We start from the raw sequence: 15,966 nt of genomic DNA on the forward strand, positions 1-15,966 counted from the left end.
AGTATTTTTCCCTGCCAACATGAAGGCAGTTATTATAACCAGCCTGCTTACACAATACAGAGGTGGTGAACTTTAGCAGGCTCTCACCCCTGCAGAGTGTCATAAGACTAGCCACTTTGTTTTTAGGTTACACCCCTCCAGAGACGCTCTTTCTGCCCCAGTGATCACATACAGCTGACTACCAATAATTAGAGCAATTCTTCAGCCCTTCATTTTCATCTTGGACTCTGAAACCCAGAGAGAGGGCTGCTGTGTTTGCAAGTTGCCATTATTGCCTCCTTACCTATAATGTAAGGGGATACCTTTTTAAAAAGAAAGTGTATGTATATGGCAGTAAATTGTATTGTATTCTTTTATGAAATTAGATGAAAATACAGCATAAAATCATGATGACTCATTTGGAGAAAGATTTGACCTAAACCATCAATTCTGTTTTTGTTGTAATCAAAGAACTTCACGCACTATAAGCTTAACCAGTGTTTTGATAGTACACTTGCTGCTGAAAAATAATGTGCAACGGATGTGATTAATAGCCCTAAATAAGACTTGGACAGCAACAGGTCAAATGTATGATTACCACTATAAATCAGATTAATCAGGAATAGCTTCATCCAGTATTGTGTCCCAATGTGAACTATCACTGCTCCTATAGGGTCAGGACAGGACCTCCCACAATGCAACACTTCTTGAGGCCAGCTGATGTAGAGCCATGCCATGACAATATCTTCACTAATCAGTGGACATTAGGAAGAATAATCCTTGAGTTCGCTCAGCCATGTCCAATATATTATCTAGTTCAGTGAGAGCTATTTGAAAAGGGAGGGCTGAGGCAGAGCAGTAACGTGTTCCAAGTGCAACTTTCCACTGGATTTCTGGTGGACCTACTGAACCAACAATCTGCTGTTTTGTGCTAAATTACTGAAATTGGTATGCTACTTAGTGCTTAAAAGAAGCAGAACGTGTGGCAGTCTGTTTTCCGTCAGTCATGTACCGTATAATTGGTAGTCGGGAGTAATTTGCATGACCTATATATTGGTCATTCGTCTGAAGGAAAACTGTTATGTTTTACAGATTCACAAATAACAAATGAGGGGGGAACTGTCCTATCCCACGTTATGTATATCTTTCTTTCTGGTAGAATGTGTTCAAGTAGTCCGGTTTGGCTGCGGTCACACTGCTAAATTCAAACCATACGTAGTGCCTTACCGATACCGATGACAGTACATGCTGTGTATCCCTGCATGTGCTTGCTACAGATGTGGAGATAGATTCTTCATTATGTCAAGATTATTATACAAAAATGATAGTTAATAGCACTTAATTCTTGTTTTTAATCCAGATGTCATTTTTTATTTGGTGGATTTCTGGCTTTAGCAAGTAATTATTTTCGTAATCATTTGGTGGCACAATTATTCAATCAATGTGAGTCCTTGTGTTCCCAACAGAGGTGATCCCTGTTTAGAACAGTGCTCAGTTTGCCAAATCCGAAATAAAGGGTTGAAATTAAGTCTGCCACTCCCCACGAGCAACGTTGGCACTAACCAGCCAAACTGGCACTTTTAACACTGCTCTTGTTTTGCTTCCCTTTTTCTTGACTCATCTTAGAAGAGTTCATGTTTCCTTTTGTATAAATGTTGCACATTACTCTCTATCTTATCTGCTGGTATCTTTGTAAAAGTTGTATTGAATTATCTTTTATCCAACTCAAATCAAATAAAACAATAAATAATTTCAATATTACACCCCTAAATATTATATTTGTGAAATGTTCTGTTGTGCTGTTCTTAAATGTTAGTTTACATTATTTGCTTATTAAACTACAATATAATAAATATTAGTCTTCCAAATATAAAGTAAGATTTATAAATGGGTAACTGGGAATAGGTCCAACAGTGGCCAAAACCTGACTTCAGCACCATCTGCAAATATGTAGGGGAAACAGTTGTTTCATTCTGAGCCAATACATCCAATGTGTATGGGTTACAGTGCATAAGGTTGAGACAATAGCAGTAAATGCCTCAGTATTCTTCGACAGCAGTACAGAATTTGTGCAAAGCATGACTAAACCTTCAATCATCAAACTGGTTGGCAACCTCTGTTCCCCCCTGCTCCACACTCACCTTCATCTTCCTCTCCCACCTCCCTTCACTCTTGCTCCCTGTCAGCTCCCATCAGCCTCCCCTCTGTGATGCTCACAGAGGAATTTTACAGCTGCTGTCAGATTACTATTCACATGCACACATGTAAGGACCCAAACACACACGCACAGCACACGCATACATGCATGTACAGCTTCACACCAACGCGCACCAAGACTCATGTGCACATAAATCACATAAGAGAGCGTGCACACAACCCACATGCTCACCACAAGTGTACACTCTCGTGCACTCTCACACACGTGTTGGCCTGATGACAGTCTTAGACAGCTAATTAAATTACACCATGGAGTGAAAACTACTTGGAGAGACTAAAGAAGAAGGAAACTTTAAGACCCACATTGTGGGACTAAAGGGAAAGTTTGAGATTTTGGAAAAAAAAAACTTTCTAAAAACGTTCTTCTAAAAAATCCTGTATCACGTTGTATCATCACAGTATTTTTTGTCGTGAGCCAGAGACATTAGGAATGTTTTTAAACTACAACATTTTTTTTTAAGATGCTGATATGGTTACATTGTGTTACCTTTGGTCAGACTTTGTACTAAGCTAAGTAACCCAGCTACCGCAAGGGCTTCAAGTTTGATGTAATGTGACCGTGATATCAATCTAATTATTTGCTTAAAGCGAATAAAGTATATCCTAAAATTGTTTCATTAAAATCCCTTTCTTTAACTACAGCAGACACAAAGTTGCAGATATATATGACATATTAAATGTGTTTAGCACATTTATTCCTTTTTTAGACCAGTATACTGATGAAAACTCCTGACGCGAACATTGAACTTTGAAGGTTTTCTGATGTAAACTTTAGGTGCCTGGAAAATTAAAAGAGCTTCCTTTTTGTGCCAGCTCTTTGCATTTATACATACTCAGATGATATTGAAGAAAGGTAGTCAGGCAAATAGACATGCTAAAAGAGAGACAGGCAGGCAGACAGACAACCAAGCAGTCACCCAGACTGAGAGGCATACGGGAGCTCTGGGGTTCAGAGGTCAAACCGGCTCAGGTCATACTTCTGAAAATCTATACATCATTTTATTGTCTTTATTTCTTAATCTGCTCGCACCCCCCAATGAGCATTCAACAGTCAGACTGTCTGACAACACAACCCTGTCTTACTGTTTCAAAATGCAACTCTTTGAAAACATTCTGATCTTTGTACATGTGCATTTGTTGAACACTTACGGACATATGTGGGCAATATATTTTCAGGTGCAGTATGGGTGTTGTATTGCTGTGTGTGGTGTGCACACATGTCTGCGTGTACAACGGTGTGTGTGTATCGATGTAAGAGGAGGAGGAGCGATAAACCTCTAGCAGCAGCTGACACTGTAAAGACTTCCTGAGCCTCTAAACATATGGTAGGAATTGTCTTCATGATGGCATTATATCACAAAATAAATCCAGAATTTGCACACTTAGGGAGAAATTTGGAAGTCAGTTTTGTATATGTATCAGTTTAGAGCAAAAGACTCCCAGGATGTCTATGTTCTTCTTATTTTATTTTGCCTACCTCTTATCTTTTGGGAGTTGCAATCAGGGGAAGTCGGTCATTTTGGTTTTGACACTGCGGCATTGTCTCGTTTATTCCCTTCTTATTTTTCAAAGCAAAAACATCCTTCGCGGGTGACATTATCACTGATCTAACATGACAGAGCATTTGGAAAATGCATCAAACACCTCGAACAAACCCTCAGGACAAAGCGCCATAGAGAAAGTCCTGTCCTGCTTTTTCACTAACTAATTTATCATAAGGGTCTTCTCTCATCACTTTCTCTAAGATGCTGACACATGACAGGGGTTTTCTATCCTTATCGAAGGCTAAATGCCATGCATGTTGGAGCCCTGAATCTATCACTCATCGAACGCTCAAATTTAATTAAATGTTTTATATTTATCTTAAGATAAAGACATATGACCCCATCCTCTGCCTGATTCAGCTTTGTCGAAAAGAAAATACACTGCAGACTGACACTTGCAGAACAGAGTCTGGGTGGAACCTCATAGACCAGCTTGCACCTTCACTCTGATCCACATATTCTGACTCGGGGCCAAAAAGATCCCACAGTAAACCGTCACACATTTATTTCTCCCGCAGCACAGCAGAACCCTCATCTGGTTTTCTTTTGGGGAGGATGAAACGCTCCAGAATCTGAACAAGCGCTCCCGATTCTTTGGCTCCCACACTCCTAAGCACTTCCATGAATGATTGTTTGGAGTTTAGAAATGTTGGCACGCTGCCTATCAGTGCAGCTGCGGAATACAGGAGAGATGGGAGAGTGACGAGCGGATTAAACGGGGTCAAAGGTCAAATTTCAGACATAATCCATCCCAAATTACTGATTACCTGCTTTTGGGGTGTAATGTCCAGATCACATTTGGGTTACAAAACCCAGACTGCTGAATTCAAATAAATATTTGTCTTTCTTTTGTACATTTTCTTTGAGATGCATCATCAATTAAAAACTACATGATGTGGAACAGACATAACAAACACTTGTTATTGCAGTCTCCCACATAAGAGGGGAATTACTTATTTGCACTGGAAGTAAAAAGAACACTGTGCCTGTTATCTTCTTTTTATCACACACTGATTGTTCCTCTCACACACGTCCTCCTGCAACCCGAGAGATGGACACAAACCCCATCTCTCAGCACAGGTGTCAAATGTGATTGGCTACAGGCTGTACTTACCACACCCACACACCCCTCCTCAAAACACACACGGTGTACTCAGCGTGCTCACTTGGCAGGCTCTCCCGGGGGGAACACATTGGGACTCAGTGCGACTTTCATAGAAGTGTTCTATTGCCAAGACGAGCCTATTTAAGCTTTAATCACATGATTTCACTGGGAGTCAAAATGGTTTTCCGGGGGTCGCTGGGTAGGGAGAGAAAACGAGAGAGGGAAGCAGAGTGAGCGTGTGTGTTAAAGGGAGAGGGGTAGATAGACTTTGGATACTGCTCGGACTGTCTGAGTGAAGAAAAAAAAATGACTTGCCGGGAGAGAGGACGTGAGTTTAAGCTCCATGTGCTGCATCGGAATACTGCGCTTGGAAATGAATGGAAACCAATGTGGCACAAGTGAAGAAATCTGCATCTGAAACTCGTTGGTGCCTCATTCAGGAGAATTTCTGCAGAGCTGCTGCGTCTGCTGTTGGATTTCTTTATTGAAACTCATTTTCAACTGCTGGCAAGTGGCCGTCTGATTTATCATTTTTTGCGTAAAGGTGCGCAAAGATGGCTTTCCTGCGGATTTGTGCAGTGTGGAGAACCTGTGTGCGCCCGTCGCTCGTTTTCCATCTCTTCTGCTTTTTCACTCTGAGCAAAGTAAGTCCGTTGTATATTATCTCAGCTGCGCTTGTAGGCACATGCATGAACAGCTCATAAAGTTGTCAACACTTCAAATGACAGAGAGCTTTGTACATTTTCCATGATATTTTGCAGTGTACACAGACCAAATCTTATTTACATTTTCGTCTTTACAGAGCGTGCTTTTGACAAATGGTGCTGACAAGGTTGAATCTCCTCAAGAAGCGTATGCCCTGCTCCTCTCTCTCAATTTACCTCAACATACAGGTAAGTTGGACAAAACGTCTTGATGATTTCATTTGTGTTTCTGTGACTGCGAAGTTCTGTTGTTAGTGCGGGAGTGCTGTTTGATCCTCTGGTTCATGTTTTGCTTTTCGATGCTTAAAAGTAAGGTCATCCACCGCATCTCTCTAACTGCCAGCAGCACCGAACAGAACTCACCTGCGCTGTGCATTCCCTCTCTTCACCGCAGGGGGGCGACCTGCACCCTGAATCAGAGACACCAGTGTGCTGCAGCAGTCGAGCTCAAACGGATCCGAAAAAAAAGAGCAGTGTATTTTTGCTATTGCTAATTTCCCAAATGACTTTAAATGATCAATATGTGCCATGAATGTCATTTGCTGAAAAGCACAATTAAATGGATTGCTCATTTAGGTGTCCTCTGGGGGAGTCACTAAAGCCTTCAATGAAACCCTGAAAAATGCTGCTTAGTTTTCTTGTGTGTATGTATTTGACAATTTATTTTAAAAACAGACTAAGATGGATTGGAACAACGCTGTCCATGTATAATTAAAAAACAAACATCAAGGAAAACACAAGAGAGTCACAGGCCTTGTTGTTTGCATGCAGGTACCTGCACCTGGACACAGTACATGTCCACAGCAGCATAGAAAAACAGAAAAAAAACATAATACACAAAAGAAGATTCACATATGGCCTCAACAAGCATTATTTTGAAACTAGTTCACACTTTTATTATACTATAATTAGTCTATTAAATGCTGCATACAATCCTGCTTACACATTGCTCTCTACAGGGATACCTTATTCATAAGCCGATGTTTCAGTTATGCATTGAGCCTGTTTAATGCTATTGGGTAAACATATGCCATCTTTAGGCACCTTACCAGTCTCCGATGTGCTATACTGGACCTGGAGTTGTGCCTTAGAGCTTCTCTGAACTGCTGGAAGCAGTTTAATAAGTCATTTAGGGCTACCCCATTTACAACAGAGATTTAGTCATGTCACTCGAAAAATCAATTCAGTAATGAGTGCAAGCAGTGAATGCAAGTCTTCCATCTGTTCTTTGTTTTGTGGATCTAACCCCATGTGGTGTGCTGAGTCAGCAACTGCTTTGGCTGTGCATTCTCCTTCAGATCCTTTGTTTTTTTGTTGTTGTTTTGTCAGTTACCATGAAAAGCAGACACACAAACATATAAACAAACCATCAAAACTCCTTTCAACGGGCACATGTGCTGATGATCTGAAACAGAAGTGAGGGGAAGCCCTTACTTCTGTTTCAGATCATCTCACCGCTTGCACAACTATTACTCAGTGTTGATTTGTTTAACATTCATTCAGCTATGTTAGAGCGGGTGGGGAAATAGTTCCCATGTTCAATCTTTTGTTACGTTTAAGTCAATGCACCCATTGGTTAGACCCTCTATCAGTACTAATGGCACTCAAGAGCCACTAAACCAACAGACTAATCACCACAAGATCTTGTCTCAGTCCATCAGACAAGGTGTGTGTGTGTGTGTGTGTGTGTGTGTGTGTGTGTGTGTGTGTGTGTGTGTGTGTGTGTGTGTGTGTGTGTGTGTGTGTGTGTGTGTGCGTGCGTGCGTGCGTGCGTGCGTGCGTGCGTGCGTGCGTGCGTGCGTGCGTGCGTGCATGCGTGCGTGCGTGCGTATATGGTCTGTTCCCGCAGAATCTGTGTTTGTATACGGCCAGACATGGTTCACTGCAGCTGGTTTTTGAGTTAGGGCGGAACAAACACAGTGGAGGTGTAAATGTGTGAGCGAGTGTTGGGGGTAGATGGACAAAACAACAAAGATTGAAGAAGATAGAAGACCATTTTCTGGTTTTGGCTAAGTGCTTTGGTGTCTGCACAGAAAATGCTTGAGACTTGAAGTATGTGTTTGCTCTTTGCAGTCCTGTAACTCTTTGGGTAGACCTTGGTTGTAGCACTTCAAGGGTCGGAGGTTTGCTTCCCACTGTGACCACCCAGGCAAGAATGTATGCAGTCTTGATAATGCAAGGTGCTCTAAATAAAAGCACCCACCAATAAATACATGTCATGCTGCCTTTAAGGTATATTTTCCCCACAACATGGTCATTTGGATATCAACTATAAACCCAGTATTACCTTGAATTCTTAAAGAAACATTTCTCCATTGCCTCTAGGTGTAGAGAATCAAAAAGTAAATGGTGGTCATAATTCAGAACAGCAAAACTAGAACAAAACACCCGCTACAAATTGCGCAGTACAACACATGCAGTATAATTCCTAGCCACAATTATCCAGTGTATCCAGCACACTGCTAACTGCATCTCAAACATGCATGCAACACAGGATGAGTAATTGATAAACACATGGTCATTCTGTGGTAGGGGTATTCCTTTAAGCAAGCCTCAAGAAGCATCAAATAGCCAAGTTCAAACCTCAGGCATTCACACTGCCAGTGATGACACACTGTCTGTCACCCTGCATGTTTCTACCACTGCCAAAACATGTCTGTCTCTGCACTATATATACTCATTATTCAGGCTGTACAGTAACTGAGACTGGCTCTTGTTGACTGTAAGTCCAAGGTTGCTGTTATTTCTGTTCACTTTAAGCTGATTAAGTGTGCACATATCATTTTCCCATGGCAAGACTCAACACATTTGCAAGAGCCATTACAATGTTGTCACTAAATCAACAATGACACTATTTTTATTTGTTTGCCTGGTGGTTACTTATAGACCCAAAGGGTATCAAGCGCATTAGGTTTCAAAGGGTGTGTGATGACTCACAGACATTCTCTATCACCACTAATATATCCCACTACAGTAGCACAATTTACTATGGAACAGGAACACCCTCTAAAGGTATAAAGCATCACTTAACATATTCAAATGTTTTCCTACATTTCTTTGCAAATCATTTTGTCCATGCAATGGGCATGATATCTGAAACCCTGCAATATATCCAAAGTCATGCTTCTTTCCTCATAGGAGATGGCTTGCTTTAGAAGGTGACAAACTTGGACAAGAGCAATGTCTGTCATGATTTCCACTTGAAAATCAAGTTCAGTGCAGCTGAAGGAGTCACCTACTCTTTTGTTTTGACCTTTGGAGGATATCCAGTTTCTGTGGCCACAGCGGCATTAGACATTTAACTCGTCTGCAGTGACCTACCACCATCTCCATTTATGACCAGCAGTTATTCAGCCTGAGCTGTAGTAAAAATCTCTAGTAAAACACTATAGGTCAAACATGATTCACTCTCCACTGAAGTGTTGGAATTGTCTAAAACCCTTCCTTTACTTGTAACTCTCTCTTGACCCTGTCGACAAAAGTATATGAGGCAGGTCAAGGAAACTTTACAAACTAAAAAGGTTTTAATTTTGAATCAGTCATACAACCAAGGTAGCAGCTGACACAGCATGCACTATGCACAGTAAATGATATTTACATGTCAAATTAGCTAGGAATGACCACAAGGACAATGTATTTCATGTTTGCCACAACAAGTCCTCAAACTCATATGACCAAATAGGTCGATTGTTCAAGCTCTTATTACGACCAGATAGGTCGATTGTTCAAGCGCTTATTACGACCTATAATCACGTTTTAAAGTTTCCGACCTCTAGTGCTCCCGTTGAATGCAAACGCTACGGAGGGTCGTATATTCACAATTATAAAACGGACAAGTCATATCAAGCAATCTGATTGGTTCTTAGCCGTGATATATTGAGCGTATACCACGGGTAGAATTGTAGTTATTTTTCACAACAAGTCAGTATCCCTCCGAGTCTGAGAAAAGCTACAACCGTTTCAACTGTTACATTACGTCCGTTACGAAACTATCTAACTAACAAAGCTTAAGATGGAAACATGTAAGGGATAATGTGCAGCAAGGACTTATTGACCGTTGTTAAAGGACGCTCACATCTGCTGAAAGAAGTCTTGTTGATTTAACTGTTGGGCTGAAAAGCAAACTGCATGCAGTTTGCTTTTCCAACTGCATGCAGTTTGCAGTGCACAAACACAAAAGCATTGTGCGCAATTTAACCCAATCAATATTGTGTAATTAACAAGGATAAACTGATATTTTTTCTTGGATGAGTAATGCAGAAACTGTGTAATCATTTGACAGTGAGGGGAATACTTCCGGTTTTATTGTGAAAACTTAGAGAGCGGAAAAACAGTTTTCACCCCGTGAGGGTTGACGCCAACTTTACATGGACGCTGCGGAAAGACGTAGTATACTGTATACACGTTCTCCTGGCGAGACCTCAAATCATCTTCGTAATATCTATCATTACATTACATTGCATTTAGCTGACGCTTTTATCCAAAGCGACTTACAATAAGTGCATTCGACCAGGAAGATACAACCTTGAAGAAAACAGAATCATATAAGTACATCAGGTTTCATAGAGCTAAAACATTTCAAGTGCTACTCAACTGGCTTTAGATAAGCCAGCCCTTTATTAGTATATACTGTAAGTGCTTTGTTAGTAATTCTATCGCTCGAAGTGGAGTCGAAAGAGATGAGTTTTCAGTCTGCTCCGGAAGATGTGCAAGCTTTCTGCTCTCCTGATTTCAATGGGGAGCTCATTCCACCATTTTGGAGCCAGGATAGCAAACCCACAAGTTTTTGCTGATGGGAACTTGGGTCCCCCTCGCAGTGCGGGTGCAGCGAGCTGTTTGGCTGATGCAGAGCGGAGTGCACGTGCTGGGGTGTACGGTTTAACCATGTCCTGGATGTAGGAAGGGCCAGATCCATTCACAGCATGGAATGCAAGTACCAGTGTCTTGAAGTGGATTCTAGCAATTACCGGAAGCCAGTGAAGGGAGCGGAGGAGCGGCGTGGTGTGGGAGAATTTTGGAAGGTTGAAGACCAGACGAGCCGCTGCATTCTGGATGAGATGCAGAGGTCGGATGGCACATGCAGGTAGACCAGCCAGGAGGGAGTTGCAGTAGTCTAGGCCTGAGATAACGAGAGCCTGGACCAGAACCTGCGCTGATTTCTGGGTCAGCTATCAAACTATAGATCCTACACATCCACTGGACGTAAATTCTAAAAGTGCAATATACACTTCTCGCTAGAAAACTAATCAAAAAGCATTTTAATGGCCAAACTATTCCACAATTTAGGATTTTCCAGAGAGGGTTATTTGTGAATAAACGACCCTCCGGAGCGTTTGCAATCAACGGGAGCATGTTGTTTCTTACACGACCACTAGAGGTGCTACACTTTAAAACGTGACTCTGGGTCGTAATAAGCTGCTGAACTATCGACCTATTTGGTCGTTTTTTGTAGGAGGACAGGCTGGTTTGCCAAGTTGTCATTTACATGTATACACACAACATCATAACTTTCTCTCAACAATAGCTCCCAATGTTTGAACCAATCACATCTCTATTAGTTTAATGTAATAATAATAATACATAATATTTGTATAGGACTTTTTCTAATGCTCAAAGACGCTTGTATTAGTATTAAATAATAATTAAAATCCTGTATTATATTAAAGACTGGATTTTGCCTTATATATCCTAATTTTCTTTTTTTCTATATCTTTTTTCTAGAATATGAAATTGTATCTCCCTATGAGGTCAACCACCAAGGCGTTTACATCTCTCATGAAGTTGCCCACTACCAGCGCCGGAGGAGGCGGAGGTCCCTGAGCCCAGATGCAGGCTCACCAAACACCGATGGCAGCAGCAAAACGGTCCATTTCCTGATGAGTGGCTTGGGGCAGGACTTCCACATGGAGCTGAGAGAGGCCTCAGAGAGCCTGATTGCACCTGGCTTCACCATCCAGGTCCTGGGAAAGAACGGGACCAAGAGCCTGATGGCCTACCACCAGGACGACCTCTGCTTTTACCAGGGGTCGCTGAGGTCAAGGGTCAATTCCTCGGTAGCACTGTCCACATGCACAGGAATGGTGAGTCTGAACATGCACAGAGTCTGGTTGAGGGGGGTGGGTCTGGATGAGAAGGGTGGCATGAATGCGTCTGATTGGGGTTGGTTAGTGTTTGCATCAGTGAAAAGGACTTCTGGGTCAAATCGTTTGAAAGTTGTTGTTTTTTAATGTTTTTTGACAACATTCTGAAATTGCACTTATACGGACTTAGAATAAATAGTGTGCCTTGGAGTAAAAGTTAAGAAATATAGCTCATCCTGGGACCATTGATAATATAAACAGAGCTTTAGTGTTCTTGTCATACTGAATTAGTGTCGAGACTAGTTAAAGTAGTGACTGAAAACAACATTTAACATGTATTGGGACTTTTGGTTGGAAGAAATTTGAGAGGAGAACATCTGATTACAGCCAGCCAGTGACTCCAGATTAAAAAACGATTACATTTGTAATACACTGTCCTTTCCTCTGACACTTACACATTTATCAAGCAGTCTTCTAAGTTAGATCCTGTGTTGCTGCTTTTCACACAGCATTTGAGTCGCTGCATTGTCTGTCTGGTCATAAAATCGACTTGTACTTGACTTCAATTGACTTAAAAACCCTCTGGCCATGTTGACAAGTCATGCACAGCTGTTCCTTCCTCCAAACTGCTGTGAATCATTAGTCCTAGCTCATTCAGTGTACGTTGCATTTGTGCCTAAATCAACAAATGAATAACTAATTAATGGAAAAGTCAAGTCTGTGAATTACGCATAACGTTCATGCGTCAATTAGCCAGGAAAATTCCCAAAACACGTCCATGCCAAGCATGCCAAAACAATGTTTTGGTTGTCGTTCATTTTCTTATTTTGCACACAGTATAGGCCTACTGTTATTGCACTGACTGAATATACTTTTTAGGAATGGTGGGGCGCAGTATAGTAGCAAGCTTACCTATTACTAATGTTTCTGCATGATATAGAACAACAAACAAGCTCCACAACAGTATGCTGATGTAGAGCAGATGTATTGGTGCTGAGATGATCTATTCATATGATAAAGTATACGTTGTTAAATGTGAAGCAAAGACAAGAGGCGTTAGGCTAGCAAAATACTTGCTGAATTTCATTTATTACTTTGATGGTCCTCCTCTTCCACATAAATATAAAGGATTTAATGTTACTGTTATGGCGCATTTCCACTGCAGGGCCTTGCACGGCTTAGTACTGGATAGTTAGGCCTTGGTAGGCCAGGGTCACTTTATGCTGCATTTCCATTACAGTTTAGGAACTGGGGTAGTAACTATAGTAACGCAGTGTAGGCGGAGCCGTGACATCATCTTCAATACAAAACCAACATCAGCCGTTAGCTGTTACCCCTCAGAGCTCACAACTCCTCATATCTGTTCAGAAACTAGACAAAAGTTAAACAAGTACAAACCACAGACTGTCTGTGTCATGGCGAATACAGTCGCTGGTTTATTTATGTCTGTATAGGCCGTTGTTGTGAGTGTGGACGGTCGGAGCATATACAACGTTAGCTTAGCCGATCTCCATTCAGAAAACACGCATTTTAAAAGGTTTTCGTCTGCCGTCTTGTCTGCAGACTTGTCAAAGCTTTGGCATCATTTTGAAACGTGTATTACAATTAAATCATGGTGAAATATGTTCAGTGATTCTCTCACTAGTTCAGCATACTCCGCCCGGTTGTTGGCCCGGAAAGAACCTCGATTTTGGAGAGCCAGAAAACTGAGAAAAAGTACCCGCTAGCCGGAACTACGCCTAGTGGAAACGCAACCAAAAACGCTGTAGTGGAAATGCGCCATTAGATTGGCATTGTAAACCTAAGTGAAGCGGTTCCACACCAGTAGGACCCCGAGTGGTATTCCAGCCTCTTTAGCAGTCTGCAGTAGAGAACAAAGGGCTTGATAAATACATCCTTATTCTCTCAGTCTTGCATTCACATACTAGATCTTAAAAGCTGGAGTGAGGAAAGTAGACAGCAAGTTGATCAACTCCTGTAATGTTTGATGTTGCAGTTCATTAGTTGATCAAAAAAGAAAACGGACTCTTGAGAGGAATCAAGCTAGTGGCCATAGAAGCTTTGCATCTGGAGGCCCTCGTTACAGGAGAAATGTAATCCTTCAACTAACAATAGCTGTACAATAAAAAATCTTATTTTGACCAAATTGAAATAGAGTACATTTCTGGCCCTTCTTGCTGTTTATAGTTCCATTGTAGAAGACTGCTGCTCTGTCTGATAATCTAAGTCTCTAAAAGTAGACAGAGAACAGCATATCTCCAGGGATGCTGCTGCTGCTGCTTCTTCTCTCTGTGTGTGTGTGTGTGTGTGTGTGTGTGTGTGTGTGTGTGTGTGTGTGTGTGTGTGTGTGTGTGTGTGTGTGTGTGTGTGTGTGTGTGTGTGTGTGTGTGTGTGTGTGTGTGTGTGTGTGTGTGTGTGTGTGTGTGTGTGTGTGTGTGTGTGTGTGTGTGGGTGGGTGTGTGTGTTTATTTCAGACCAGATCCCAATAAAAGATTCAGCCAAAAGGTCCGGGGTTGCACAGACTATAAATGTGATTCTCACGACTGAGACAGGCCAGGATGGACTGGGTCAATGCATTAGTGATTTGGCCTTTTTCCTATGTGCAACAGGGAACTGCAGAGATCAGCAGACAACAGTCTTTAGGCTCAATGGGAATACTATTTTTTTAAAGTGTCAAAATGTCTGTTATCGTGTGCTGAGTTGCACTTCTTTTTAAACAATTTACATTTCCATAAAAAGACCTGAAATATGAGTTTTCACTATATGCAGACAATTGGTCGAAACGTGATACCCCATTGGAGACCTTGCACTTTGGTCAAGTCTCTAGTACAGAAGGCAGGTAAGTATTGACCATTGGAGCTTAGATCAATAGTTGTATCAGCAAGAGTACCAATTTCAGCACAACACCGTTAACATTGGGTTCATTCAATCACCATTATTCAAACCATTATTGTTTTAGATAATTTCCTTGATAGGGCAATTCTGTTTTCAGAGTTTAACCTGATCTAGAATCACATAGCAGAATCTTAATGGACAACTGATTTTCTTGTCAAAGTACACATTTGGTAGTGATATTAAGTTAGTCAGTGTGATGACAGTTTTGGTCTTTAGAATATCCTGTTCCTGTTTTTAGTAATACATATAACAATGTCATTGTGTTTTGTATGATATTGTTTGTCGAGTGTGATTACATTGTATTAAGTCTCCTCAAACAAAAACAAAAATGACTCCACTGCTATTCATTGGTGTTGATCAGCCATTCTGTATTTTCATTAGGAAGAGTAACTGATTGAGACATTGTAAATACACATGCTCTGCTTTTACAATGTTGTTTTAATTACATTGGAACTTCTAGCTAATAATGCATCCTATTACAAAAAATGGCTTTCTAAATGACTTTTTTTGCATTTGACTCATACACCAGGTCTATTTGTTGTTATTTGTCTCTGGCTTGTTAATAGACAGAGAAAAAAGGTAAAGAAAGAAGAGATGTAAGACAAACACAGAGAGATGTTCTATAGAGTTGAACACTTTGAGGGTCATTGTCCCCTCCGTGGCAAGTGCTGAAACCCCCTTGTGAGTGTTACGTTGTAAAGCGTATGTATAAGTTGCCGTTTGAACTCCCCTCCTCTGGCAGCCCATATAGTTGTTAACCCCACTTTGATGACAGTAGGGAGTTCAACCATAAAAATCTCGTACTTACGAGCAAGGAATTGGTGGAATAAAAGAAGCAGGCCAAACCCACCGACTGTTCACCTGCCAAATAGTTTGCGACTCTGCAAAGTGACACACATGTGGAAGGGGAGATCATAAAGCAAGTCCCTCTCTGTGTCGATGCACAATCCAATCGTAATCCTTTTTAGTATGGATTTTATTTGGGTGAGGGGGTTGAGGGGTGAGAAGAGAGCCATGAAGGCATTGTTTGACTCTCACACCACAAACCTTTTTTTTCTTCTCAATACATGACATTGTGTGCTTGTTTTCAGGCATGCTAGCATCAGCAGTATGGCTCTATGCTCAGTCAAATTGGTCTGTCGTTCACAAATTTGGTCAAGACTGAAATATCTCAACATCTAGCTTATGGATTGGCATACACTTTCGTACACAATTTTCAGTTCCCAAAATGTAATATCTACTAACTTTCTGTATTTCAATGTACCTGTTATTCCTACTTTTTTTATGACTAAATACTTAGAGACATTCACATCTGCCTCAGCTGTTGTGTTAAGCGCTAATTAGCAAATCTTGGCACTGACAAGCTACTGTAAACTAACATGGTGAACATTATACCCCCTGCATGTTAGAATTGTCATTGTAAGGATGTTGACATTTGCACT

General features: G+C 41.2%; 1 protein-coding gene across 1 annotated transcript in view; it reads left to right on the forward strand.

Annotated features, from left to right (window-relative positions):
- The first annotated feature begins 4,940 nt into the window (after positions 1 to 4,940).
- Positions 4,941 to 15,966, forward strand: part of adamts16 (ADAM metallopeptidase with thrombospondin type 1 motif, 16) — a 53,993-nt gene continuing 42,967 nt past the window's right edge. Inside the window, exons 1-3 of the mRNA XM_079641316.1 lie at positions 4,941 to 5,489; positions 5,648 to 5,738; positions 11,271 to 11,629. Coding sequence (XP_079497442.1) covers positions 5,400 to 5,489; positions 5,648 to 5,738; positions 11,271 to 11,629 — 540 coding nt within the window. The 5' untranslated portion in view covers positions 4,941 to 5,399. The remainder of the gene's footprint in view (positions 5,490 to 5,647; positions 5,739 to 11,270; positions 11,630 to 15,966) is intronic.

This window comes from Notothenia rossii (genome assembly GCF_949606895.1).
Source record: "Notothenia rossii genome assembly, chromosome: 7".
NCBI lineage: Eukaryota > Metazoa > Chordata > Actinopteri > Perciformes > Nototheniidae > Notothenia > Notothenia rossii.